The sequence below is a fragment of the Anser anser genome (assembly GCF_964211835.1).
Source record: "Anser anser genome assembly, chromosome: 14".
Classification (NCBI taxonomy): Eukaryota; Metazoa; Chordata; class Aves; order Anseriformes; family Anatidae; genus Anser; species Anser anser.
The window spans coordinates 1,691,919-1,718,885 of record NC_139735.1 but is presented as its reverse complement, the minus strand read 5'-3'; the positions used below and the strand labels follow the sequence as shown (position 1 = coordinate 1,718,885).

The 26,967-nt window shown below is 56.2% G+C and overlaps 1 protein-coding gene and 1 long non-coding RNA gene across 6 annotated transcripts in view; both read right to left on the bottom strand.

The window, feature by feature from the left end:
* Nucleotides 1–26,967, bottom strand: part of SEPTIN8 (septin 8) — a 41,078-nt gene that overhangs the window by 13,116 nt on the left and 995 nt on the right. For 2 of the 5 annotated variants that reach the window (XM_083799185.1, XM_083799187.1), the window contains exons 1-4: nucleotides 21,507–21,658; nucleotides 7,624–7,738; nucleotides 5,747–5,942; nucleotides 4,924–5,110 (exon numbers count right to left, since the gene is read on the bottom strand). In XM_083799185.1, the coding sequence (XP_083655311.1) occupies nucleotides 4,924–5,110; nucleotides 5,747–5,942; nucleotides 7,624–7,738; nucleotides 21,507–21,536 (528 nt within the window). In that variant the 5' untranslated portion in view covers nucleotides 21,537–21,658. Of the gene's footprint in view, nucleotides 1–4,923; nucleotides 5,111–5,746; nucleotides 5,943–7,623; nucleotides 7,739–21,506; nucleotides 21,659–22,586; nucleotides 22,665–24,247; nucleotides 24,474–26,453; nucleotides 26,609–26,967 lie in introns of those variants that run through there. The other 3 variants (XM_083799188.1, XM_083799186.1, XM_083799184.1) reach the window with 3 other exon arrangements.
* Nucleotides 8,686–17,067, bottom strand: LOC310881685. The gene is made up of 2 exons (XR_014572505.1): nucleotides 13,730–17,067; nucleotides 8,686–13,601 (listed from the first exon to the last, which is right to left on the bottom strand). It is a non-coding gene; the product is annotated as an uncharacterized lncRNA (long non-coding RNA).

Below are 26,967 nucleotides of genomic sequence, written 5' to 3'. Positions count from 1 at the left end.
GATAACGCTGCTGCGCTCAGAGAAGCCAAGTTCGGCACTGCACCCCCTGCTTAAACAAACAGCAACAAAACTCGTCTGTCTGAGCAGCAGCCAGACGCGGAGCAGTAAAATTCAGGCATTCGGAGCAGCGAGAAGGCAGGCTGCTTTGCCACCTAATGCTTCCCCACAGCCCACGCTTTTTGTCCTGCCGAGCAGCAATTCGGAGCAGCCACTTGGTGCCCATAGAAATAAGCGACCCTTCCCTGCCCAGCTCAAGCTCTCTCTGCAGCTTGGGGGTTTTCCATGCCTCTCGCTTTTTCTCCCCCCTCCGGTTCAGCGCTCACTAAACACCGTGCGTTTACTTGCTCCAAAAGAGAGCTGCTGCCCCACGTGCTCCTTGCCGCCGGCAGTATTCCCTGCCCACACCAGGTCTGCAAGCAGCAGCAGCTCTGCTCCTGACGCCAGCGGGCGGCCGCCTCCCCGGCAGCTCGGTCCCGGCCACGTCCCCAGCTCAGCAGCACGACCTCAGGTACGACTTCGGGTACGGCTTCAGGATGCCGCGTGCCCCCCGCACCTCCTGCGTGAACCAAAACCTCGCTACTCACACGCTGAGAAGATAAAACTTGCGTGTTTTTTTTCCCCAGCTACCGATCTGGCCTCGTTTGCCAAGGACCTGAAAACCACCGAACAAGGTCTGCCGGTCTCCCCGCACGCCTCAGCGGGTAGGTGTCCTCATTACAGAGTCAGAAAGGGCCGTGACCACAGCAGGGTCTCGCTGACCTGCTAGCAGAGGCAGCCCGGACCCATGTCACACAGCAGGGTCAGCTCAGGGCTCGCCCGGCCCCTGCTCAGCACCACCTGCGTGGGGAAGGCACTGCCAGGGAGCTGCTGTGTGCAGGCTTCGCGCCCTGCAGCCCTTCCAGCTAGGCATGCTGACAAACGAGCACCAAGGGTGACAGATATCAGGGCATTTTCAGCTGGCCTAACCCCCCCATTCCTCTTCCCAAAAGCAAAAAAAATTAAAACGAAGTTGGGTTGGGTCCCTTTAACCACGTTCCTCTCACTTTGCAAAGGCAAGTCCATCAGGATGTGCTGCCACCGAGTTCAAAATCCAAAAGGGCTTTGGCAAGCTGTTGCATTTCCAGTAATCAATAGCCAACACCGAAACAAATGCCAACAATTAATTAGCGGCAAAAGATTCGCAGTAGGCTCTGGGTTTTTTTCAGCTAAATTTGTCCTGGATCATTCTGTCTTTTCCTGACACCTGACAAAATATGTGCAGCTGCTCTTAAATAAAGAGAGATACATCAGGACCTACCAGGAATGCAGCTACACTGACCATGCGACCTTCTTCCAACTCAATTCCAGCTTTCCCGGACTGCTGAGACCTCCAGGGCATTTAGGGGTACTTCTGTGCTTCCCTCTTCTTCCCTTGCAAGTTCCTTTGTTTTATGTATTTATTGTTATAATATAATATATATATATGTATATATATAATATATATATATATATGTATATATAATTACTGTTTTTCTTCTGATTTCACGCACGTCTTGGGAATCCCCAAGCTGAAATCCCACGGTTAACAAGTGATACCTGGAACAACATTTAATTATCCTGCTGTTTTCCTTTCTCCGATTTTGAGCATTGACACCCAAAAAGCTGCCTAAGGCCAGACTGAGCTCATCCCTTTATAATAAGGGAAGAGGACTCAAAAGGACTGGGCAGAAGGTGCTCCATGGCACGCTGCGTTAGTGCCAAGCAAACCAAAATACAGCTAGCTAGAGGATGAAAGTCACCTCTCCTTTCTTTCTTGAACAGGCTTTAAAGAGCCAGTAAAAAGAAGTAATGCCAAAACCACGGGAGGTTTCCACCTCCACTTGTACTCCTACAGAATCTTTACCTTGGGTTGTAGGCAAAATCCCAGAACAACACCCTAATAGCTCACGGTGGAAGAGCGTTATTCTCCATTTAACAATCTAGTACCAAAATCATTAAATTAATTAGTGGATTGTCATCCAACTGAATCAGGCGCAGCGTCTGCACGAACGTCAGTCCACGTGCTGGCAATCTTGGCTGGAATTCACGGCCAGAGGAAGTCTGTGCTTCAGCCGAGATAGCGAGCTGCACGCGCACACCGAGCGCGCCTCCTCCCCGGCTCTCGCTGACCACAGAGCCGCTTCTCAGCTCCAAAAATAAAACCTACAAGAATGTGCCCAAATAAGTAAGTTGACAGAAAATAATTTTTCCTAATATAGTAAGGCCACATGCATTTCCACCCTGTGAAATAAAGCCGGGTTTTTCCCTATCTCCAAAGCGTTCCCAGATGCGAGTCCCGACGAAGACACCAGCCAGATGCCACCGCAGAAGCCACGCAGCAGAGGCACAAACCGGCCCGAGGCGCTGTCACTGGCTGACCCACCTAGGACGTGTCAGCTCACGAAGGGCAAGCAATTAGCCACAGCTCGTGAGACCTCCAGGGACTGCAAACAGGGAGCCCCAGGATGCCCACAGCAGCACACAGTTACGCCATCACTTTCCAGGCAGGGATGTGTTTAAAAAAATAAATAAATAAGTCACCTTTTTGTCTGATACTGATGCAATTTTCTTTATATTATTTTCCCCCCTCCTTTTCCCCGATTAAGCCCAACTGGAAGCTAACCCCTGGCCAGCTCACACACGGTTTCTGCGCGGCAACCAGCCCCGCCAGCCACTTCCCATCCATCTCCCCAGCACCAGCTCTGGCGGTGCCTCTGGCTCTCTGGATGTAATTAAATACCCCCTGCAACAGCTGGCCCCGAGCTCAGCCAAACAAATTTTGTAGCACAGTACAAGAGAAGATTCTGTCTACAAAACAGCTTTACCCAGGAGGGATTTTGTAAATTTCATGCTTTAAGCAAGGTTCCCTGTAAACCCAGCACACCCCAGAGCCTGCCCCACAGCTGACGCCCCACCACCCGTGTGCCAAAGGGAAGGTGCCGCTGAGCCAGGTCCCTGCACAGCCCTCCCGACCCAGCCCCAGACGCCGACCCCGCAGAGCGCGCAGCAAAGCCTCCCCCATGCTTTTTGCCTCCGTGTTCCCCACTCTTCAGCTGTAAGACCGAGGCCAGCAGCCTCATAAAGCTTCCCAAGAAGAAAGCCGGGTCCAGGCGTGCCCACACCACACAGACGTGTGGCAGCGTGCCCCAGCTGCACACACACGCTGGCCTCGCAGCACAGACGGTCCACGAATATTGGTAAGGGCACGGGCTGCCAGGCCCCGAACCTCCAGGAGTGCCTGGAATCACACAAATCCTGGGGCGACACCGATGGAGAAATACAACAAAAAGCCCCGACATGCACAAGGGATCAGTGGCTCTACCTGCCTGTTCGGTTTATTGTGCATCCTTGTGTGAGGCCAACCCACCACGAAATCCAGGAGGTTCTTACCGGGGTAGGGAGGGAGATGGGAGCAAACGGACAAAGCACCTTCAGGGACAGCTGTTTCAGTGGAAGTTTAGAAATATAAAAGCTTGTGTGTGCATAAAGTTCCCATCTCTGCGCAAGCACGAAGGATTTATTCTGGTACTACGCAAGGACCCCGTTAAAGCCTGCCACGGGGAGATGGGAGAAGTAGGGACTGCAGGAGGGAAGGAAGAGAGGAGCGTTGTGGGACCACCAGCACCAACAGGAATCGTGCAAAAACTTTCTTCCAAACATATTTCTGGGAACATGTCACGCTGGCACGACGCCAAGAGACAGTTTATTAAGGGAAAGTTTTCGGATTTCTGGAGCAGTCAGAACAACAGCCCCCGTGGTTACAAACAGGCCGCTGGGATGGGAAGCCAGTGCCTACTCTGGAGTGGGGCCAAGGAAAAGTAGGCCAGCTGCCCCGGGAGGCGAGGGCAAGCAGCAGGGACCCTGCCATGGGGAACTCTTCCCACCAGGAAAGTCCAATAGGGCTGCACGTGGACAAGAGCCAGGGAAGAGCATGTTCCCTAGATACAATTCAGGGCATCCCCAGTTCCTGCAGGGTCCCGGCTAACTCATCTGCCCTCCGTATGAGCTGATCGGCGTCTGCCATCTGAGAGGAACCACCGCGCTGCTAAGTGCTGCTCTTGAAGACAGGAAATTCTTGCTAAGATGGGAAGAGATGCTGCTGTCACCAGTGACCTTTGAAGCCTTCCTGCGGCTCCCTGGAAGTCAGCTAGAACAACCAGAACTGTGCCAGAAAGCTCCTGTGAGCTGCAGGAATTCCAGTGGTCGGTTAAGTAACCCACTGCCCCCAGCCAGCACGCGTTTATGCACAAAGAAACGACCCCAGCTAGACCCTCTCACAACCCACTTCCAGGATGCCGATGACCTTGAGTTTCTCTCCGCATTTACATTTCCGTAAGATATTGCAATCTAACGGATCATTTGGCACTTCCAGCAGTGTCACCTCACACACACGTGTGCCATCACGCACAGCTAATGCTTCTCCTCAGCCCGCGTCTCTGTACAGCCTCTGCCTCGGGAAGCTCACTGTCCGGCCGCTTCCAGCCCCTCTCCCCGAGGGAACGTCAGGGCAGCAGAGGTGGCTCTGCAGTTCCCATAACACAACTGTAGGAGCTGGAATGAATCCTTACCTGCACTCCTTTAAAGAGGAGTTACCAACGATGCAGTTGATGGCTTTGATAAAAAAATGAACTAATCTGGGTAAAGTTATGACAGTGACGGACACTCCAGACTCCACACAGCTTGCTTGAAAACACTTTTTCACCTGCCATTTTTCAAGAAAGCCAGTGAGAAAACGAACGCAAGACTTCAGCAAACACCAGGCTAAGTTTTACCAAATCCCTAAAAACTGCCTAACTAATGTGCAGGAAGGGTCCAGCACTCGAACAGAGCCTTCCAGATGACAATTAACGTTGGCAGAAATACCACTGCTTCCAGAAATGGGCAGCGCAGCCTCCAGCTCGTTACCTTGCTATCCAGCTTCTTCATCGTCACCAGGTCCAAGGACTTGAGCGAGTGCCCGGTGGGAGTGATGAAGTACAGGCAGACGTGAATCCTCGTGTCGTGGTAGTTGAAGAGAGAACGGCGGATTTTCAGCTCTTCTTGCAAATAGTTTTCAAACTGCGTATCAATGTACTCAACGATCGGCCTGTAACTAAAACCATACCATTAGCAACCCAGATACTGGAGCCCACAATTAAGCAGCCTGAAGACTTAAGGAGTTCTCCTAGATACATCACTGACGCTGTTTAAAACAGCTGTGAGACTCCAATAATTTAGCTTTACAACAAGAAAAGTGGCACTTACACACAGACCAAAGGTTGCTGGAACCTCCTGAGGCTGCATTGCAAAGTCTAATGACAGTGGAGCACGAAAAGACAACTACGTCCCCACATCAGACTCTGCACAGGTCTCAGGGCTGAGCCATCTGGCTGTAACAACGCCAGATGACCATGGAGAGACCTTGAAGACCCAGAAATCCTCTACCTGGGGCCTGAACAAGATGTCTGTGTAATTAAACAAGACAGAGCCAGAGCCACCAGCAACGGCCAGAACAGATAATTCCCAGCCGCGTGCTGAGGACAGCTTGTTAACTGCTCACACTCCTGGAATACACTGTTCTCTGCTGGCAACACCTCCTCTGACCTCCCCCGTCTCTCTGGCTCCTCACCCAGCTCGCTCTGCACCCAATCCCCAGAGCCAGAGGCACTGCAGGGAGCTGCCACGTTAACAGAAACGCAGACACCTCCCCTGCTGCCCAGAAACGCCGAGCAGATGGCACGAGACCTGCCTTTCGTCTTTATTTATCTGGTCCCCGAATCCAACCGCATCCACGATGGTTAGTTTCAGGTGGACGTTGCTCTCCTGCAGGTCGTAGGTCCGCGGCCGCAAGCGAACCGCGCTCTCGTAGTGACTGGCTTCCTCCGTCTCAAACGTGGTGTTGAAAAGAGTATTCATCAGTGTGGACTTGCCAATGCCCGTCTCACCTAGGGAGGAGAATTTGTCAGGTCTCAGGTACTTCGAGGAGGATTAATTACAGAGCAGAACCAAGTTACGCTGTGAAAGGTTACCGCAACCTGCTGGTGAGCAGACACAACTGTCCAAAGGTAACTGCAGCCTCGAAGGCCTCCCGTCCTTAACGCACAGCTAACACGGAGCACTTGGGTCTCATCTCCCCACTGAGGACCAGGAGCAAACTAAAACAGTGTTTCCCCTCCATCCATGGTGACTTGCGTCAGAGGAGCTGTGGAGCACAGCTCTGGTAGAGTTTGGAGTCTTTGAGGGAGACTGCCTGCAGCTCGGCTGCTCCTGCTGCCAGGGACTCCCTGGCTCCGGGCTGGCTGTCCCAGCCACAGCGACAGCCCCAGGTGGCTGCAGGTCAGTGCCAAGCGATGGGTGTCCGCTGTGCCGTGGACGGGACAGGCAAGTCTGTCAATGAGGTTTCCTCTCGCTCCTTTCTGTGAGATTTCAGGCTTCTTCACTGCTCTCTCTACGCTTTAGCTTACCGTTAAAGTCCCCTGGGGACGCGTACATCTGGGGAGAGGTGGCCCCTATCAGGAGGGAACCCGGGTGCCTATTTCTGGGCAGAGACACAGGCAGGCAGCTCTGGACCTGGAAGGACCGCTTGCTATCAGATAGAAAATCTCTTTTCACAGCAGAAAAAAAAAAATTGCATAAAGATTTCATGATTTCACTGTGCAGCTGAACTTTGGTCTGCCTGGAAGCCTTAGAGCAGCCTGTCCTTCTTCCACACCCCTAATCCCGTGGTCCAACATGTACAGCTGATGTGTCAAAGGACTAAAGCCCGTCCTGCTGTAACCCTTTCCCCCTCCATCCACACAGCAGCTACACCAAAGTCGGCTTTGCAGCTCTTACTCTGCTCTCTGAGCACGGCTCTGCTTTAGCTAGCGGGGCTGAGACTGTCTCCACCATTCTGCCAGGGTGAAATCTGGGCCCATCAACAATAAAGTTTAGACAGCGTGGATCAGGGCACCAGGGGAAAAAGCGTGCTGCATGTTCTAAAAAAAGGCAGAGGTGCACGTTCCCACTGATCTTAGCGCACAGCCTGGCATGTCCACACACAGAAGCAGCCCTTTCTGGTGGGCAGCTGGATAAAGAAACAACAATGAGGTGGAAGTTTTCTTCATTTTGAGCTCAAAGCAAGCTCCGCACAGTGCTCAGTGAGCTGCTGAGATCTGCCTCGGTGCCTGCAAGCTGTCCAGGACAGTCCTGCAGCCATGTCACAGGCAGTGCGCCTGTTCTGCGACACCTGCGCAGCACCGACTGAACATCACCACGCGCTGTCTTCCCTTAGCAGATCAACACCTCACCATCTCCAGGAGCTCTTCTGGTCTGACCCACAAGGCTCAGCCACTCGGTTCCCTCGCCCTTCACCAGGCTGAGAGCCACATCCATTGCACCTCCCTGCCTCTTTTCGTGCCTGCGCTGGCAGCTCCACTGCAGTGCAGAGCTGGCTAGTCCTCCACACGCTTGCTTCCTTCCCCTTTCCCTAGCTGAAGGCAGAAAGTCGGTATTAAAGCCTTTCCCCAAACTCTCCCTAAGTTTAAGTCACTACTGAGGCTGTGTCCCAGCAGGGCTCCTAAGAAAACACGGCCCCAGCCTCACGAGGCCACCAGCTGAGCCCTGTCTCTGCAGGACTGTGCTCACCCACGCAGAGGATGTTGAAGCTGAAGCCCTGTGTGACGGACTTGCTGACCAGCTGATCCGGGAGACTGTCGAAGCCGACATGGCCTCCCAGGGAAAGGTTCCTCTTCTCTTCATTCTGGCAGGGAGAAAAAGACAGATTAGCAGAGCTGCAGTGACATACACAGTCAGGGACCCAGGAGGAAGCACCAAGGCCAAGGAAGAGCCACCCGCCCTCCTGGGGCACCAAAGAGGCACCGCACAGACCCCAGCGCTGCCCACAGCACCCTGTGCTTTGCCACGCTTCATCTTGAGCCCTCTGACAGCCACCAACAAAAGCAAGGGGAGGGAAGAGCACTGCTCTTAATGGGGAATTGCCTCCGAGAGAAAGAGCCACGCTACCGGGCTACAAAGCAAAGCAAATATTAGCACGAGTCCCAGCTCCATGCGGCTGGGGGAGGTTAACGGGGGAAATCCCACCACTGCGTGCTTTATCGCTCACTGCTCCCCCTCCTCCTCGCCTTTTATTTTATTTTAAGCTCTGCAGCACGGAATTCAGCGAGCCCGGCTCTGCATTTCCCCTGACTCCCCGATCCTTTTCCCTTCGCTGCTGCCATGAGCAGCGTGGCTTTGTTTGCTCACGCTCCCAGGAGCGCTGGGCGGGCGGGCAGGACGAGGAACCCTCTCGCTTTGCCATCTGTGACCGCAGAGTTTTCCACTGCTTCTCTGCTGTTCCTGTTCCTGCCTCCCCCACACGCACTTTGCCTCTCCTTCTGTCTCCTCCCTCCCCCAGAGGGGGACGAAGCCGATCACCTGCACAGAAAGCCTGGCTTCGAAGCAAACACGGTCAATGCCCAGCGAAACCAGGCAGAGGTGGCCCACCACGCGCACAGAAGTACCGAAGAGCTACACGGGTTCTGCAGTCAACGTCACTCCAACGTACTGCCCAAAAAGCCCCAAACAACCACCACCAACCAAAAAACCCCAAGCAAACAACAGAAAGCCGTCAAACAGAAGGTGAACGCAGCCATGCGGGCCACCGCTGCGGGCAGGAGGGCAGGCACCGCCGCGGCTCAGGCTGCTCTCAGCTCACGTTTGTTTCACCAGGAACCAAATTCGTTCCCGGGGCTTCGCCGGGACGGTTTCGGGGGATGCCCCAGCCACAACCACCCCGCAGAAGGACCTTAACCACCCGCAGACAGGGAAGGATGGGGACGGAAGACACGTCTGTCCTTTGCTCGGCTCAAGTTCTTCCATCTGTCCGCCAAACCCAGCCTCGATGTCCCAGCCCCAGAGCGTGAGGCTGCAGAGCTCGTCCCGAGGAGAGCCCCGGCTGGCTGGCAGACTTTAAATTAATTCAAGAGGAAAGCAGAAGTGACCTAATAAGCGATGTGCATCTCCCCGGGTCTGCGACGAGATTCCCAAACAAACCAGGAACCTTTTAACCACATCTCCAGTCAAAGCCTCCTTTATCTCTCGGTTTCGTAAAATAAGCTGTTTAGATCACAAGAACCACTTGTGAACAGCCAAAGCAGCTCCCGCGCCTGACACACAAACCTTCTGGCTTCCCGCTTCGTTTGTTAGCGGCTTTCAGACGGTTTTAGCCCAGCTCTCTCCCTCGGGACTCCCTGGACAGCCACCGCCGGGCCGCGGGCGGCCTCCCGCGAGCGGTGCCGCACCATCCCGGCAGGATCGATGCGCTCGCCAACTGCGCGGAAACGGCAATCGTTTAAAGGCTTCCTGCGGGAGAGAACGTCTCACTTGAGGTTTCGAGGCGGCCAAGCCTTCAGGCAAACGCTAAGTGAATTGAGAAGGGCTCCGCAGGCCCAGGAACCTCCAAGTTGTGCCGTTCAGCTCCCAGCACGCGACGCTACGGGCTGACAGCTCCGCGGGGACTGGGCCCAGCCGCAGGAAGGGCAACACGGGCAAGTGTCTGCTGGGAAAGGGACTGGCGACTTCTTTTTATTTTTTTTTTCCCCTTCCTAAGGGGACCAGCTCAAGGCACAGGCAGCTCAGCAGGCTCCTCGGGGCACCCAGCTCATTCCCTCGGCTCCCGCTCCCCGCTCTGCCCCGAGCGCCACCACGGCGAGCGGCCCGCTCCGGGGCGAACCACCCGGTTCGACTGCCACGCTCCGCTGCTGCTTCTTCCAGCCAACAAACAGAAGCAGAGCCCAGCACAGAGCAGGAGCCTGCGACGCCGTTTTGGAAAGGAGGCCCACGCTGCCTGCCGACGGCTCTGCTGGCGACGAGCGCCTGCGGCTCGCAGGAAGGTTTCCAGGCAACAGGCAGCGCCGCTCCAGCTCCTAAAGCAGGCTCCTGCAAGGCACGGCCGCACCGAAAACTCGGTCACGCTTCGGCCGGAGAGAGCCCAAACGCGTCTGCACAGCCCGTCTTTGCCTCTTCTTTTCAGGGTTTGGTTGCTGCCGTTGCGGGACAGGGCTGCACTCACCCCAACGGGCTCCCCGGCTCGCCGAGCCACCACACCAGCGAGCCAGACTTCGGGGAAGGGTTTTTGTCCGTGACCTTGAAGCGCACGGCCTCCTTTTATTTCTGGAGGCAGCGACAGCAAGCTGGACCAAGCCCAAGGTGCCGCCGGTCCCAAAGCCAAACCCCGTTTGCTCTGCCCGCAGCCCGGCTGTCGCTCGGGCTCCAGAGGCGCTGTGCTGCTGCGTTAGGGCAAAGGGCAGCAGCGACTGCAAAGTAACAGGGCCGAGGAAAAGAAAAACGGAAAAGGTTCTCTCCGTTTGTTCTTCCCACCCAACCCACGAAGCGCACGAGCTCGGCAGCCTTGGGAACACGAGCAGTTTTCCTGTGCGGAGCTGCGCGGTGCGCCCGCCTGGTGCGGAGCGGAGCCCAGCCGCCCCGGCAGCGCCCGCTGCCCCCTCCTGCAGCACCGGGACGGGCCCGCCGGCCCCTTCGGGCAGCTCCTGCTCGCCCAGCCCCGCTGCAGGACAGCCGGACACGGCTCACCTGCTAATAAACCCGCAAGGTCACGCTCAGAACTGAATTCCTGCCAGCAGATGCAGCCAGGCTGGGCGTACGCAATCGATCCGGAACACGAACGCTGCAATAACGAGGGCAGCGGTCAGGCAGCAGCGTGAGATTTTGTTTTGACGCGTTGTGAAACAAGCCGGGATTCCAGCGGGGCTTCCTCTCCCCGTTCGCTGAGGGCCAGGCCAGCCGCGTGCGCACCTCCCTGGCCCGCAGCAGGGGCAGGAGGCCAGGGCAGAAGCAGGCGGGTTGCGCGGCACAAGGGTTACGTGGCACAGCCGCGAGGGCTCAGCCCAGCAGGAGCCGAGCAGAGGCACAGCCCTGCCCTGCCCGCTCACACCAGGCCCCACGGCACCCGATGAGATCCAGATCCTTCGTCCCGCAGCCAGGAGAGTCGCTCTCCCACTTCTGACCGGGCGGCAGAGCCCACCCTGGGGCTGCAGACAACCAAGGGGCAGCCGAGCCTCCTGAAGCCCGCGTGGTCGCTTTGCAGCGTGGCAGTTAAAGGCTCGGGATGGCTCTGAGCGCAGATTCCCACCACGAACAGCCGCCGCAGCCCTGAACGCTGCTTCCAGTCACCAGCGGATCCCGTGACGGGAGCTCCCAGGGCTTTACCCGGAGCCGCGGGCAGCCGGCCCCCAGCCACATCCCTGGAGCACAACCCCTTCTGCCCCGTCGCCGCAAGGGAGGCGAGAGGAGGCAGCGGAGAAACCAGCAGAGACCCACTTCTAGGATTCTCAATCCACGGGGGATGTCGCCGGCTCCGGGCCCAGCCGCTCGCTCGGCACCTGGAGAAGCCGCCTGCTCGTGGAGGTGCCGCCCTCGCTCTCCTCGCTTTCATGCCAGGAGGAGACCGGAACTTGGGCACGAAAGGCCATTCTGACATCGGCTGTTCAAAAAACAAAATCTTTTTTTTTTAAGTAAGGAAATTGGGAAGCATCACCTCTCAAATAGCCTCAAGGAGAAGCGCTCTTCGGCGGCCACACGCTCCTGTTTGCTGCCTGAGGCAGCCCCCAGAGCTCTGACCTGACGGGAGCAGGTGAAGGCACATGTGTAAGCGAACACCACAGTCACAAACGGTGATAGAACTATTTATTTTTTTTAAAGTAAGAATTTGGCAGGAAGGAGTTGTAAATCCTAGCCCCTGCCACAGCAGGCTCTGTACGAGCAGCTTGTGAACAGCTCCAGAAAACCAGGAGTGAAAAGGAAAACCTCCACTGTTTGTCAGCTAAAACACCAACTGAGCGCAACTCCTGGCTCTCACCCCGAGGAACAAAGTAACCCGGCACCTTCCTGTGCCTGCGGTGCCTCTGCCCATGTCTGGAGCCCAACAAAGCACGAGCGAGACAGATAGACGGCTGACATCTCCCAGGGCAAAGCAGCTCAGGCCTCTTCCTTTTTGCTGAATAAGAAGGGCTGATGCTGGGCGATGGGCTTCAGCCCAAAGGCAGCCGGGAGCTCCCAAATGCTCCCCCCGGCGCCGCCACAGGTCCTGTCCCCTCTGATTTATGATCGAATCAAAACACGAAGATAAAGCGGCGCTAGCAGACAGCTCGCAGCCCCCCTCGGCTCAGCAGGAGGAAGAGCAGGGAAGCTCCAAGCCCCCGGCTCCGCGGCCGCAGGGTGCCGGGCAGGGCTCCTGCCGCAGGACGCAGCAGCCGGTGCCCAGCACAGCTGGGGGCTTCTGGGGGGCTCGGAGCAACGCTCCCCTCCTCGCTTCCCAGCCCACGACCCACCGGCACAGCAGTGCACGAAACAGGAGGATTAACCCAAATTCCAGCGGGGTTCGTAGGATGCTGCTCCCTTGTCTCCCGAGTCCTGGAGCCGGGCCGTTACTGAGCCCTGATGCGGGGAGTCTCGGTTACGGCCGAGCACAGAAAGGCCTGACCGCGCTCTGGCTGTTCGTTACACCCGGGCGGAGCAGGCTGGCCTCACCGACGCGGGCAGCCGAGCAGCTGCTGGCACAGCCTGGCCCCGCCGGGAGTGGAGCTGCCCCCAGAGCCCAGCCGGGACAGCTCTGCCTCCGGCCCCGTGCGTGCAGGGTCCCCAGCAGGACCCCGCAGCAGGGCTAGCCGCGCGATGCCCGAGGGGCCTCCCCAGGCACACCTCAGCGCAAGATTCCTCACGGGGCGCTGGGGTTTTACCCACGTGCCACAAGTGAACTGAGTCACCCAGCACTTGCCTCGAGGCCTCTGCGCAAACAGCGTCAGAAGCCAAGCCCAGCGCCTCCGTCCCAGCAGGCGCTCCCTGGGGCTCGGCCCGGTTTCGGGAGCAGTGCGGAGAAACCTGGCGAGCCACCCCTTCCGCATGATCCCAGCCCAGCCCCGAACGCTCCCTCAACAGAAGGCGCCTGCCACCAGCAAACAGACAGCAGCAAGCGCAGGCCCAGCCGCACGGACCCGGGTTTTCACCAAGGAATTGTTTCTTCGGCCAAGCTCAGCACTGAGGGGCAGTAACACCGCACCTGACGCTTGAAAAGCACCTCTACGGGGCTAGCGGCGTTCAAAATAGATCACACGTTTAAACACCATCTTCCTTGCACGTGCAGCAAGCGTGGCCTGGGGGTGCCCGTGGTGCTGGAGATGAAAGGGAGCACGCCTGCAGCCGGGCTCATCAGCAGAGACCTCGGCACCTCCTCGGCTAACTCGCTGCACACCACGGCCACCAATCTCAGGCAGATTTGCCGAGAGCAAGCGCCTGACTCGAGCCTGACAGCTCTCAGCTGACCTTAAGCACGTGCTTAAGATTCCAGATCCCCTTTGTGGAGCACTTTGTAAGGAGCCAGGGAAATGGGAGGAAGAAAAACCTGGAGAGAACTTCAGATGGGGAGCTTACGCTGATTTATTATGCTGATTTACCACTTGTCTTACAACCGCAGCCTGCTGGGGCTGAGTTGCTCTGCTACCTTCCACTCCAGTCCATCCTGCCGGCCAGACGGGACGCTCTTCGGATGGTGTGGGCAGCTCTGCCTTCGCTGGGTCCGCGCAGGGAGGGCAATAGTGTTTTCCTCGCTGTGGCGGCCACAAAGAATCGTAAGCCGTGACACCGTGATGCCTGACGCTCCATCGGTGGAAGGGAAACCCCAGGGACCTTCCCGCCCTGCTCCTTCCCAAGGCCCCGCACACCGCAGCACACCCACCCCTGCGCGGGCACACGGCTGCAGGCAGTCTCGGAGCTCCCAGCCCGCGGCGCAGTCCCCCAGTGGAAACCTCACGCTGAGGAAAACAATCGCCAGCCCCCCTTCAAGCCGCTCCGCTAGGAATGCCAAGAATTTTCCCAGACACTCGAGCCTTTATTCGCGTTCCTCCCAGCTGCACTCCAGGCGGGCAAAAAACCTCACTGGAGAACCCAGATACGGAGCCACCACCACGACGTGCCCCATCAAGCGGCAGCCACTCGACGGCACAGAGACAGGGGGCTCAGAAGCCAAGGCTCTCCCCTCAGGGCTAACTCAAGGTTATCCTGCCCGACGCGATGCGTTTCTTGCAAGCTTTTGGTCCCCTTCTCTCTCTCGGGAGAGACGCACGAGCCCTGAGAGCAGGGAGGGCAGCGTGAGCAGCAGTACTCGGCATCCTGGGGAACACAAAACAAGCAAACACCACCACCACACACACCCCGGAGCAGGGTCGGTGTTTCAAAGAACCCCGTACGTCCTGGGCTGGCCTCGGGGCAGAAGAGGCACCGCTGTGCACGGAGACACGCAGCGTGCTGAGCACGCCGTGGTCACCTACCCACGTGAAGGCAGGGAGGAATCCAAAGCGGAAAGCAGAATTCCTTCTCTAAGGAAAGCACTCCTCGGGCAAGCTCCTCGACTCCTCTCCTGTACCCAAGCTCCTGGTGCCAGACGGCAGCCTCGATGTCCACGGCACACCTCGCCCCGATGGCAGCAGCCAGCCAGGTAACGGTGCTCCCTTCGGCACCTGAGAGCAGCCAGCCCAGCTGCAGGCGCTGCCTTCGGCCTCGCCTTCCTTCCAAAAGCGAAGCAGAAGTACCCCCCCCGCCTACAGAGCCACGCGACTTGGCACAGCCCTAACACCCCAGCTCTGATTCCAGAGCTCGGTCTGAAGGCAGCGTACAGCTCCTCGCTTTGCCTTCCACACCACCACCCGAGACGACACAGCCACAACCTGTGAAGGCAACATCAGCGGCAATTCTCTGCAAACAAACTGACTGCTGCTGGCTGAAATTCCTCTCTCGAGTTTTTTCTACCAAAAGCAAAATTCCACACGTTTCCTTCCCATAGCCTGTTTTTTAACCGTTTCCCCAAAACATCTGTGAAGTAATTCATTTATTGGGAGGGCTTTCTTAAGGAAGGAAGGATTCAACCTGCATTTTGCCCTGTCGCAGAAGCCCTGGGTGAGAGCTCACAAAGGAGCCACACAGGCTTTGCGGGCATTATGCACGCAGTGGTTTGCAAACATGAACACAGCCTCTGAGAATGAGGAAAGCTGGTTAAAGCCGAGACTATGGGACGAAAAATGAGAGACATTTCCTCCAGAATGACCTCAAAGGATGAGAAAGTTCAGCTTTTCGGCAGCCTGAGAATTCCAGCCCCCCCGAGCCATTCAAAGCCAAGCCGAGCCCAGGACACAAACCCAGCTTTGCCTCCGGCCTGTTTACAAAGGACCCCAAATGCGGACAAACAGAACACATCACGCTGCCCCAGCTCCTTTCTTTTTGAAGTTATCTGTTCCCAGTGTGCTCAGGCTTCTGATTTCATGGAACTTCACCATCAGCCAGGCCTGACAGAGGCTAATCCCACCCCCTTATCCACCTGGAGGCTTCCCCATGCTCACCAGAGGCGCTCCCAGCTCGTGGTCATTTCCTTGTGACCGCGAGGAAGAGGAGCAGACGCCTTTCCTGGTTCCACCCGGGGAAACGCGAACACAGGTGGGACAAAGCCAAGAGGGAAAATGAGCACCTGCCCCTACAAAGTGCCATGGAAAAGGTTTGGGGCCATTTTAGGGGGGTGTTAACAAGGAGAAAAGGGTCCGGATCCCCACCGTGTAATTGCCCAGCTGCTGAACAAGCCGTGCTGGATATCAGCCACCGTGATGATTTGTTTTAGTTACCACTGAAAATAAACATGCCTAATTCCCACATACATCTCCAGAACTTATTGCCCGATTACAGAAAAAAAAAGCAAAACAGCTATTTTTTATATTTTTAGACAAGGGAATAGGGACGTTCTAATGGGAACCCACGAGCTGGGGTCACCACTGTCTCCTTTTCCCCCCCCGTTTGCCTCATGCTACCACCCTGCTGCAGCTCCCAAGCAGCACTCCCAGCCGCTGTGCGAGTCTCTGTCGGGACACGGCCTGGAAGACAGCAGGAAGAGAAGTTTTACATCCCACGGGCACGCAGCTCCGAGCTAAACCACAGCCACCGCGTCAACGAGCCGCCTGCTGGGCAGCCGATTAACGCGGCCTCCGGGAAGCTTCCCGGTGCGCTAGCACAGAACACCTTTCATCCGAAGACTCGAGGCCATGGAAAAAGAAAAAAGAAAAGAAAACCTTTACCTGAAAAACGCACATGGATAGGCTTGTACATGGATTCAGACAGGCCGAAGGGGCTATTCAGTCTCTGCGAAACCCCGGCACAACCTGTGTTCCCCCACGGGAGCTGGGACACCTCCGCTGCAGAGGCAGGGGAAGGAGAGCGCCCCTGCACGGCGCAGCCTGCCCGAAAGCCGCGGGACGTGTCCCGGCCCCGGCTGCAGCAGGAACCGACGGGCACGCTCCCTGCCTCCCAAGGACTCCGGAGACATTCCCCTCGTTGTTTCCTCACGCTCGTAGCGCGGAGGTGGCACAGGCTGGGGGCAGTGCCTCAGGCAGCAGCCAGGGAGGACGGCGGCAGCCCCAAAGCCCCAGCAGGGATCCAGCACGGGCGCTCTCGCCTCGCGGCTCCCCGCTGCGCTCCGGTTTCGGGGCTGCGCGAGGCAGAGAGAGCAAGAGCTGGGTGCTGGCCCTGCGGCAGGGTGCTCACCCTGCGGCAGGGTGCTCCACGGGAACCTCTCTCGAGCTGTTTGACATCTCAGGAATTTCGCGTGTGTGGGAGACGGACGCTTCTTGGCTTCGCGAAGGAATCCGCGCATCTAAACAAAGCGGTGCCTCCAAACCCCTGACCCCACGGGCCCCGGCCAGCCGCAGGCCGAGGGCGATGCCCGGGGAGGTACCTGAGGAGCCCTCCCAGGCACGACCCGCCCCCAGCCCCCCGAAATCCCCCCGGCACACCGCTCCGGGGGGTGCCGACTCCCCGCCTGGCTCCACTTTGGCACCCAAACACCACGTGCCGGAGGCGAGGCCGCTTGCACCAGGGGAAAGGCTCCGGAAGGAAAGCACGACCGAGGAGGAGCAGCCCTGGACTTCGGGATCGTTCTTCTCACTTGGGCTGCTCTGGGACTTTTACGTTCCCTGAATATTTGAGTCCCCCTCCGGCACTTTTACGATCCCTGAATATTTGAGCGCCGAGCTTCAGGTACGAACCTGGGAGCACACTGCAGCTGCAGGTACATGGCAGAAGCGAGGAACAGGCAGACTGGGCGTCAGCTCATCACAAGTTCGGGACAGGATGGGATTATTTCTGAGGACCGCAACTGACCTGAAACCAGCAGGGCAGCTTCTCCCACCCACAGCCTGGAAGGTGCCGAGGACAGGTGCTGGTAACCGAAGCTAATCTCCTGAGCACACCCCCACCCTGCACGGGCGGGGTGGAAGCGCCCTGCGCTTCTCCCTCAGCCCCGTGGCCTCCCAAATTCCACCGCTTCGTTGCACAACCCGGGAGAAGCCACATCAGCATCACGCCATTTCTTCCCCTCCCAGCCTCCAAGCCAAAGCAGCACGGGAAGGAGAGGGGCACGGCAGCCGCTCCTGCGGACGGACAAACACCGAGGGCACCGGGCGCTGCCTCTGGTGCCTCGAGAGGAGCGGGGACAGCAGGGGCACTCGGAGACGGGGCTGCGTCCCTCCCCGCAGCTGGCGACAGCGCTGGCATTCTCCTACAGAAGATAATATTTAGGCAGCTTGTGGCCTTCCAGCAGCGCTGGGGACTGGCTGACAGCTGCCACCACAGCACTGACGACGAGTCCTGACGCCGTGCCGGCCTCCTGAAAGAGTTATTCTTCGGGCTTTCGTTTGTTTTGCCGACGCAGAGGGCACACGCGGCCCCAGCATTTGCCAGCTCACGTCCTTCCACCCACTGCCTCGGCGCTCGCTGCGATTACGAGCGGTTCAGAGCAGCTCCGCAGCTCCCACGCAGAACAACATGTTGCATCTCCTCTGCAAGAGGAAGGGATGCTCCGGATTCACCAACAGCACCACAGCGGGGAGGGAAAAACTATAAAAATCTTCTTCTGGGCAACATTTGTTCCCAGCACATAGCCTCAAAATACGCGTTTAGCTGCAGCGGACTGTGGTTGAGCTAATTGGGCCTGCGGTCGCAGCAGTCAGGGCTGGCTTCCTGCAGAAGCAGAGGCGAGCCTCCCGGGGAGGGACTGCAGGGATTGGAGAGGCAACCACCAATTCGCCTGCTCCAATGGAAGCCCGTTTCCCCATCCCTCCTTCCCAAAAAAGCTCCCGCTGCAGGCAGAAGAGCCGGCCAGGGCACGGAGGGAGAGGGCTGCTCCCGCTGGGCTCGCTTCCTGGCGCACGTCAGCAGCTCGGGGAAAAATCTGTCGCTTCTGTTCAGCGCTGCATGGGGGAGCACCTGGATTTTTCCCAGGGAAAACCCTTCATAGAGCTAAAGGTGAAATAACTGGGGGAAAAAAAAACAAACAAACATACACAGGAAATTTAACTCTGGAACTTCCAAATGGTGCCAGTGGCTGGGCAAAAAGCAAGGAGGGGGGAATGCTGAAATCCAAGCAAACCCCAATTTCCACTGGAACTGAGTCACAGAAGCATTTCCCTCAAGAGCTTGATTAAAAGAAGATGTACGCCTATGTGTAGGGCCAGCAGCCACAAGGCTTCTGGCAACCACCCTGCCACGGCCACAGCACACAGAGCTGTCCTCAGCCCGCTCCTCACACCCATCCTTCACGTACCGCTGACCCCTCGCGCACTGGAGGGGTTTAAGCCTTGCAGCCAGTAAGAGAAAACAGGAGCTTACAGGAAACAGCAGCGGCAGCAATGCACAAAGTTTACCACAATTTGGGCAGCTCAGAGCTTCCCCTCCCTCCACAAAGCCAGAGCAGGACACGAGGCAGGGGTGTAAATCGGCTTCTCCAGCAGGTAATGCTCACCTGTAGCTGCCACACAGTCCCCGAGCTGCTCGACAGCTTGCTGCAAGAAACAAATCTCGTTGTCTTTCCGGTGAGGAAGACGTTATTCATCTCCCCTCTGTGCAAAGCAGTGGTTTTTCTGACAAGACCTGCTATGAATTAACACTTCTCGGTAAAGCGGCCAATAAAAGCCAAGCGACTGACAGCAACGTGAAGGAACCTCGGGGCGGCAGGAACGCACCCGCCCTGTGACCACAGCTCGCCCCCGGCTGCGTGCGCGCATCCCGGGCCCTCTTCACCGGGCATGGACAGTCACAAAGCCCTCATCCGTGCACAAAGTCACGGCACGCACACCGATCGGCCGTGACATCTTCAAAACGCACGGCGTCACGTTAAACTTATCTCAGCCCAACGTGGAGGCTGAGGCCACCCGCTCCTCCTCACGTCCCTGCGTCTGAGAGCACGCGGCTGCGCCTCCCAGCCCGACATTTCATTCAGGCCATTACGGGACCGGTTCAGGGCAGCGACGGGCTCTACTTGAAAACAGAAACCAACAGATTTGGGGGGTTGCGAAAGCTTCGCAACAGCAAAACCATCTCACAGTCTGGGTCTCACATCTCGTCCCATTTATTCTCCTATGCACCTTCGGTTGCTTTTCCCTCACTTCTTCAGTGCTCCTGCCGTTCCCTGATGTACCTCACGTGCTTTTTGGCTTCCACTCGCCCAGAGTGGCTGGGCTGTTACCCGCTCCATGTACCGACTTCCTTGCTAATCCTGCCAGCGTCCACTCCAGCAGCCACGTGTGCTAGCTCAGTTCTGTCCAGAAGAGGCAACGGAGAAGGTCTGAGCTTGACGATAAATAAAGCGTTTCATAACTGACCCAAACTCCCATACACACAGCCCAGATCACATGAAGTCGTTACTTTCTGTTTAAAGTGGGCTGTTAGTGAGTCGGAGCGTGAGGAGAAGACTGCAAGGAAGACAATCAGGTACGTAGAACCGATGCCTGCAGACCGAGCCCCGACCACGGCAACGGTGAGTCACATTCTTGGGGCAAACCAGCAGAAAACTTCAGCCTCCAGGGGCCGGAGCTGACCTCTCTCACAAGCAGGACATTCACGAAAACAAAGGCTGTCCTGAGCACCGCTGGTGCGATTCTGCTGCCTGAGGCAGCTTTCTATAGGCGAGCTTCCTTTCATTTGCTTTTGTTGGTCATTTCCAACAGCAGCACTCCAAGGGAACTTTATTGTGCTGGAGACAGAGGCATTCTGGAGGACTGCACAAGGGCAGCGTGCATCTGGGGAGTTTTCAAAACACATTATCCAAACCTAAGGGTCACTACATTCCAGGATGTCAGTGTCAGCTGGACACTTAAAATAGCTTCACCAATCTGAATAGCCTGAATTATCGTACACCAAAATCCTCCTTCGGAGGCTTTTTCAACATTATTTCCCACTGCAGATACAAACAGCTGGTAAAAATAAATGAATTTATCATCGGTTCTTGGCAGTAGCAAACCATTCCCATTCAGGCTTTACGCTCAGGAAACAGAGGCACAGCGCCATGAAGTGACACCCAGAAAGCTGTAAGCCCTACAGAACGAACAGCTCGGGACACCTTCATCCCGAGGCTTCCACGAGCCTGCTGGGGGAGCGGCAGCAGCGCCGAGATGTGCACAGAGGATGAAGGAAAGAGAGCAGCTGGGACAGCCCTCTGCCCTGCATCAAATGGGAACAAGATGCTGCTCTCCCTGCTTCTGCTAGGTCCAGGGTTCCGGGCAGAAGGGCAAACGAGTCCAAAGGCAGAGATCAGCAGGGAGCTGCTCAGCCTGCAGATCCCTATAAACCCACCCCAGCTCCCTGCACAAAGTAAGCAGATTTTCTCCTAATGGAGCCGGGCACTGAATTCACGCTGGAGTGCAGCCATTTCACTTTGGTGCTCAGATGGGAGCCAAGCATCTTCGGGAACTTTTAGTTAAAAGAGAAAAAAAGTGACAGAGCATTGACGTAAGCACACCAAGCAGCGCCGTACCCACACCAAAGAATCCGCGATTAAATTCAATTTTCTCCCAGGCTCGGCAGCGTTTGGGCTCCGGGAGCACCTCAGAAAAGCCGAGCGGGCACCAGCTGGCACAGCGGGCTCGCAGCAGCAGCGGTTACATGCGACACAGGCGCAGAAAGGGCTGCACCGGAGGGCACGGTTACGGTGCCTCCGTGCTCTGCCGGGGGCTCGCCTCCATCCCCCTGCCCGGGGGCTGGCAGCAGAGGCTCTCCCCGACCCGCGCCCGCAACCGACTTCCCGCTCCGCGACTTCTCAGTCGCTCACAGCCCCGCGGATCCATCCCCGAGCCGGAAACTTTAGGGCCAGGACTCAGCGAAACGAAGCGGGGCTTGGAGAAGCTCGGCAAGGAGCAGCTCACCGACAGCGAGGCGGCGGCGGCGACCTGCCCGTGCCCGGGACCCGGAGCCAGCGGTGCCGCAGCACGGCGGGGACACCGAGAGCCGGGAGCTGCCGGCCCGCCCCAAGGAGCCGCAGCACCGGGGAGCCCAGACCCCGGCGGAGGGCGGCCGGGATCCCCACGGCGGCCCCGCTCCCAGCTGCCCGGCCCCGGCGAGCAGCCCCCGGCCTCCTCCCGTTCCCCCCCCCCCCGCCCCCCAGCGCCGTGTGGCGGCCCCCGGCCCCTCACGGCCCGGCTCACCGAGAAGCGCTCCAGCTCGGTGGCGGCCATGGCCGGGGCTGTGGCGGCTGTGCCCGCCGCGGGTGGCTGCGGCGGAATGGCTCCAATATGGCCACCGCCGGGCACGCCCCGCCGCCGGCCGGGGCGGGACGGGGCGGGACGGGGCCGGGGGGAGCCGGGGGGGAGCCGCCGCCACGGCCCCCTCACGGCCCCCTCACGGCCGCGGCCTCCAGCGGGCACCGCGGGGCCGGGCCCGGCCGGGCGTGGGGGCTCTGCCCTGGGGTTGGGGCAGGCCCGGCGGGGCCCCGAGCCTCCACCGGGGCCGGGACCGGGGCGGGAGCGCGGCTGAGGGCTCGGGGCCGGCCTGCAGCGCTTCCCTGAGGGGAAGGGGCCGAGGCAGCGGCCCCCGGCACCAGGGAGCAGCCGAGGGAAGGGGCTGGAGGCTCCCTGCGGGATGCAGGTGACACACACGGGTGTGACACACACAGATGTAACACACACAGGTGTGCGCTGCCCAGGCTCAAGGCACGCCCAAGCCTTCCAGAAGGCCACAAGATGCCACCACGCCACAGCCCCGAGGGAAGGGGTCACCCCCTGGAGCAATGGCAGAGCCGCAGTCCTGGTGCAGCTTTGGGCCGGGAGGCTGGGAGCTCGTTGCGGTTACGCTGCCTGCTGGTTACAGGAAGGTGAAGTCAAACAAGAGGACTGACAGACTTCCTTCATCGTTCCTTCCGGCAGGAAGCACAAAGCCAGTCCCTGAACCTTCACCTTGGTAAGCCACGGAGCCATTAGTATTTCACAGGCCGTTAGCACAGAGCAGCGTTTTTCTTGCTTTCTGGTGCCCTCTGCTGCAGTGTACCTACCACGGAACAGCTGATCAGCGCCACATGTTTGCTGTCACCCAGCTGGTCACTACGCCAGGCCTTCACCCGTCTGCTCTCCTGGTTTTGCCCTAGGCTTTCCCCACTCCTTCCACCAGCTTAGCCCCGGTGCCCTTGCCAGAGCGTAGCCCTGGGGGGAACAGGAGGCTCTGCAGCACTGAAGGAAGCAGCAGTGAAGGGATGTAACTGCCTCCCAGGGACCCGACAAGGGAGAGCTCACCTGCACAGCTCTGGCCGCAGGATTCCTCCTCGTCTATTCAGGTGCTCCCAGATCACCTGCAGCAGGAGTTCCAGCATCCTGCACAAAGGCCACAAATACAGCCGTTACTTGATTGTGATATAGTTAAAGCTTCAAGCACCAGCCCAGTTATTAGGGAACAGTGAGCAACCTTGCTTAAGGCCCTTTTCCCATTTATTTTCCAAAGGTTTGCCAGATTTCAACGTTTTTGGCAAGAGAAGGCAAAGGAAAGACAACCAATATCCCAGCTCCTTTACATTCATCACCCGCAAAAACACAGTCCTTGGAGTGCCCTAAAGCAGGACAGAAGTATTCAAAGACAACCAAACCTCAGCAAACAAATTAAACAGAACTTATGCTTCATTATAATACTCTATGACCCGCACTCCATAATAACTTCCATCTTCTCCCTTACCAGCTATTTACAATCTTTCCAAAGGTCTCTTGCTCCCACCACAATATAAATAAATGAGACCGCACTGCTGGCACAGCAGGCACTGAGTTGTGGCATTACAGCAGGTGTGCAAGATCATGTTATTTCTCTACACCTTCCCAAGGCTCCTTAGCATCCACCTAAATCATGCTGCAGGAGCTCTGGGAAGCGCTGTTCAGCCCAGGAGGGGGCTGTGCTTATGCGGGAAGAATAAAACAGGATATGAAAATTAGATGCACATAACTGAAGGGAGAGGGCAAGGGTCACCAAACGCAAGTGCTTAGAGGCATAGGAGATTAGGAAGAGGCTGTATTCTCCCTTGAAGCAATTTCAAAGCATTTCTGAGGATGTGTTATCCAAGTGATCTGCTTTCTGAAATATGATAAATCTAGTGCAGTTAAGAAATGTTGGGTTTTTGTCCTTCCTGAGTAGAATGCCTACATCCAAATCAATTCTACTAATCCATACCCTTGTTCTAGTTAAAGACAGGTTGCAAAAATGCTGTACTTCTCTAAAGAGGGCACTGCTGAACACCAGATGCCAGAATTCAAGGCAAAAAGGAAATTCCAAGACCTTGCAACAGATCAAGGGACAACACTGCTGCTGCTTGGCTCTCAGATTCAGCTGTGTTGCTGATACCTGCAGTGGCAGTCCTCCCTGCCTTGCCTGTTAGCAAGCCACCAGCAGGGAGCAGATCTCTGTCACAGGCAAGCACGGTGTAAAAGCTTGGAGTTATTTTTAAACACCTTGTTATTCCAAAAAATAATTGCAAAAGCTCCAGGTGCATAAAAAACGGTCTCGAGAGAATTGTTTTTGGTGGCTCCTTTAACTGCTAGGACATCCATTGTTATGCAAATTGTTCCTAATGACTCAGGAATTAAACGCATATTGCAGTGGAGCTAGATGCTCCTGCAAGGATTCTAAACTCAGTGGAATATTTGTGCCTGTTAAATGCACGGTGAATTTAGGTTGAACCGTGAATTGCCTACAGGCAGAGTGAAGAACCCAGGCAGAGCATACAACAGATGGGAGAGGCGTGAATGTGTCCATCCCACCTCTGTCCCGGGGAGAGGGAAGGAAAATGCCCCTCCCTGCACGACCGCTGGTATGGCAGCACAGTTCTGGCGGTGGGGAGATCAGTAGGTGCTGCTTCACGTTGTGACCTGGGTACAGACAACGAAAGTGGAGTTAAATAAGTGCTATCGCAAACCTTTTTACTTCACATGCAGCCTCGCTGAGTGACTGATCATCCTCCTGTCACACGAATACTGTAGCAAGTCCAAGGCCTTCTGAAGATGGCTGTGTCCTTCAGGGCTGAGGAAATTCCTTGATCTTCAGATCCAGGTGGTGCAGATAAACAAACTCTTTCACATTTCTCAACACAGGCCAGAGGAAGTAGCTTTTTGGTAACTATTTGTCTCTTGAATTACATCCTCCTGGGTAATTTTAGAAATGAAATGGTTTCACAGTTACTCTTTTAGCAGCACAACCACCAAGAACTTCATTAAACGTTCATTGGTTGTACTGACAATGTATGGGACTTACAAAGATTTTCTATAACAGTACTATCTTTCTCAGCCGAAGTAAAGTCAACAGGAGCTGTAGGTCCATTTCCCCGGAAATGGCTGGAAATGGCCCCAAATTTCCCTGCTTCCTAATGCAGAAGGGCAGTATTACCACACTGCACCTCATGCCAGGTTTGCATTACCCTGTCAGAATCCCATCAAGTTCACAGGCACCACCTGAAAAACAGGGGATGTTTGGGATGGGTCCTTTCAACGTCTGCGTGGAACGAGCAGTATTTCATAAACACAGACTCTGAGATGCACAGAAAGCTGCATCTGAACAGCTGCTGTTGAGAAACAGCCTTTGAAGTGGTTACTGAGGTCTTAAGAGTTACAGCTGAATTTTGCTTGTTCGTCAGAAAATACCTTTTCTCTGCAAATAATCATCTCTCTCTGCTCCCCCTTCCCACCCCTTTGCAGACTTTTGCTCAATTGTTTGTGTATTGAAGGTTGCTGCATTTTGCCAAGGAACAAAGGAAGAGCTATTTCCCTTCACAATGCATGCTCTTTGTTTCACATGAAAATATCAACAAAGAAACTGAAAAATCGTGAGCTTTGTCATTCTATTTGTTCTGGGAGCCCTGATTTCATCTCAGAGGAAAATAAGTTTGCCTTGGGGGACAAATCCCACCCACAGTCAATACCACCTAAGCCCCACCTTTCTGCAAAGCAGCAGCACGCCATCCAGCCGAGACTATCCTAATATATTCCCTTTTTCTTCCTCTTTTGTTTCCACCGTGGCACCTTGCTTTCCTTCTGGCCCTGAGAATACCACGGGGGAAGGAGTAGGGCCTGGGATACCACCTCGTTCAGTTTTGAAGTGTCATAGAAACAACTTTGCTCTGAGTCATAGAAAGGTTTGGGTTGGAAGAGACCTAAAAGCCCATCTAATTCCAGCCCCCTGCCGTGGGCAGGAACACCTCCCACCAGACCAGGTTGCTCAAAGCCCCATCCAACCTGGCCTTAAACACCTCCAGGGATGGAATACTGGATACTTTGCTTGATCTCCCACTTTATTTCCTGGGTTTGCATGGTGTGAATAATTGCAGCCATGTAACCTTTACCTTCCTCCCCTGACAGGGTGCCAAAACAGCCTAGGCTCTCTATGCAATTTACTACATTGTCATGTCAATAGCTTGAAAGTTTGTGAAATTTATTCCTGGGAAAGGCAACACTTCTCAGTGCAAAATAGAGGCCAGCTCCCTAAGGCTTATGACACAGAATGAGCAAGCTGCAATATTTGTGTTTAAAAAAAGTAGCAGTAAATTTATTTAATCGTGGGTTTCTGTACGTTGTTTTTGTCCCAGCCAGTAAATTAGAAATATCAAGACATGTAACAGTTGGCTTGAAATCTCCTAAGAACCAGCCCACAGCATTCCGTAAATAGCCCCACACAAAATATTTGCTTTATAAGTTTTTGGTGACACAGAAAAGAAGGCAAAACTTCTCATGTTTTTTTAAGGCTGGAGATTCCAGATGACTGATAAGCATAACGGCCATGATGCTCTAAACTCATTTATTATGTAAATTAATACAATTCATTCAAAACGCTTAATTTCTGCTGCACAGTCTGCTCAGAGCATGACCAGCCCTGAGTAAACCAAGAGAAGCTCACTGGGATCTGGTCCCCTGGACTTGGCACTCAGCCTGAAAGGTGGGCAGCCAAAAGACATCAGCAGATAAGGGACAACACTGGCAAACAGGATGGAGAGAGGGAAGTTGGGGAAGAGACCTCACACCCACCGACTGAAAGACTGTGAAAAGGAGCACAGCCATACGGCACAGGCTGCCCACAAACAACGAGCAGAGCGTGCATGGGGCAGGTGGTTGGGTGAGTCACTGGAAAATTACCTGGAGAGAGAGCTCCTCACAACAAGGCGCTTAAACGAGAGGAACCAGTTCGCGCTTGGCATGGCACGAGGCACACTTGTAGACGTCCCTTTTCCTCTTCAGTAACCTCCTGGGGACGTGCCTTCTCGCTTCGGGGCCACGTGGAATGCCAGGACCTGCAGGGGGGAACAGCCTCAGTAACAGCCCTCCTCTGCGCCCCAGAGAGGCGGTGGGACCTCGGCCACAGCAAGAGGCTTCCTGGGGCACGGAGGGCCCTCTGCAGGAAACCTTTTGGGGTGGGGATAAAACGGGGGGGAGCTGGAAGCACCCTCGTGGGTCCCAAAGGATACATGGGTGCAGGGAGCTGACGCCTTTCTCAGGACTGTCCACGCAAGCACAGTACCCAGCACCTCCCTGCAGGCACCCACAGAAACACTGCCGGAGCCGTGCAGTCCTCTGCGTAGCGGTCAGCCCTAGGACGGAGCCTGCCGTGCTTGAGCCAACCCAAGCAACAGGAGCAACTCCTCCTGAAACA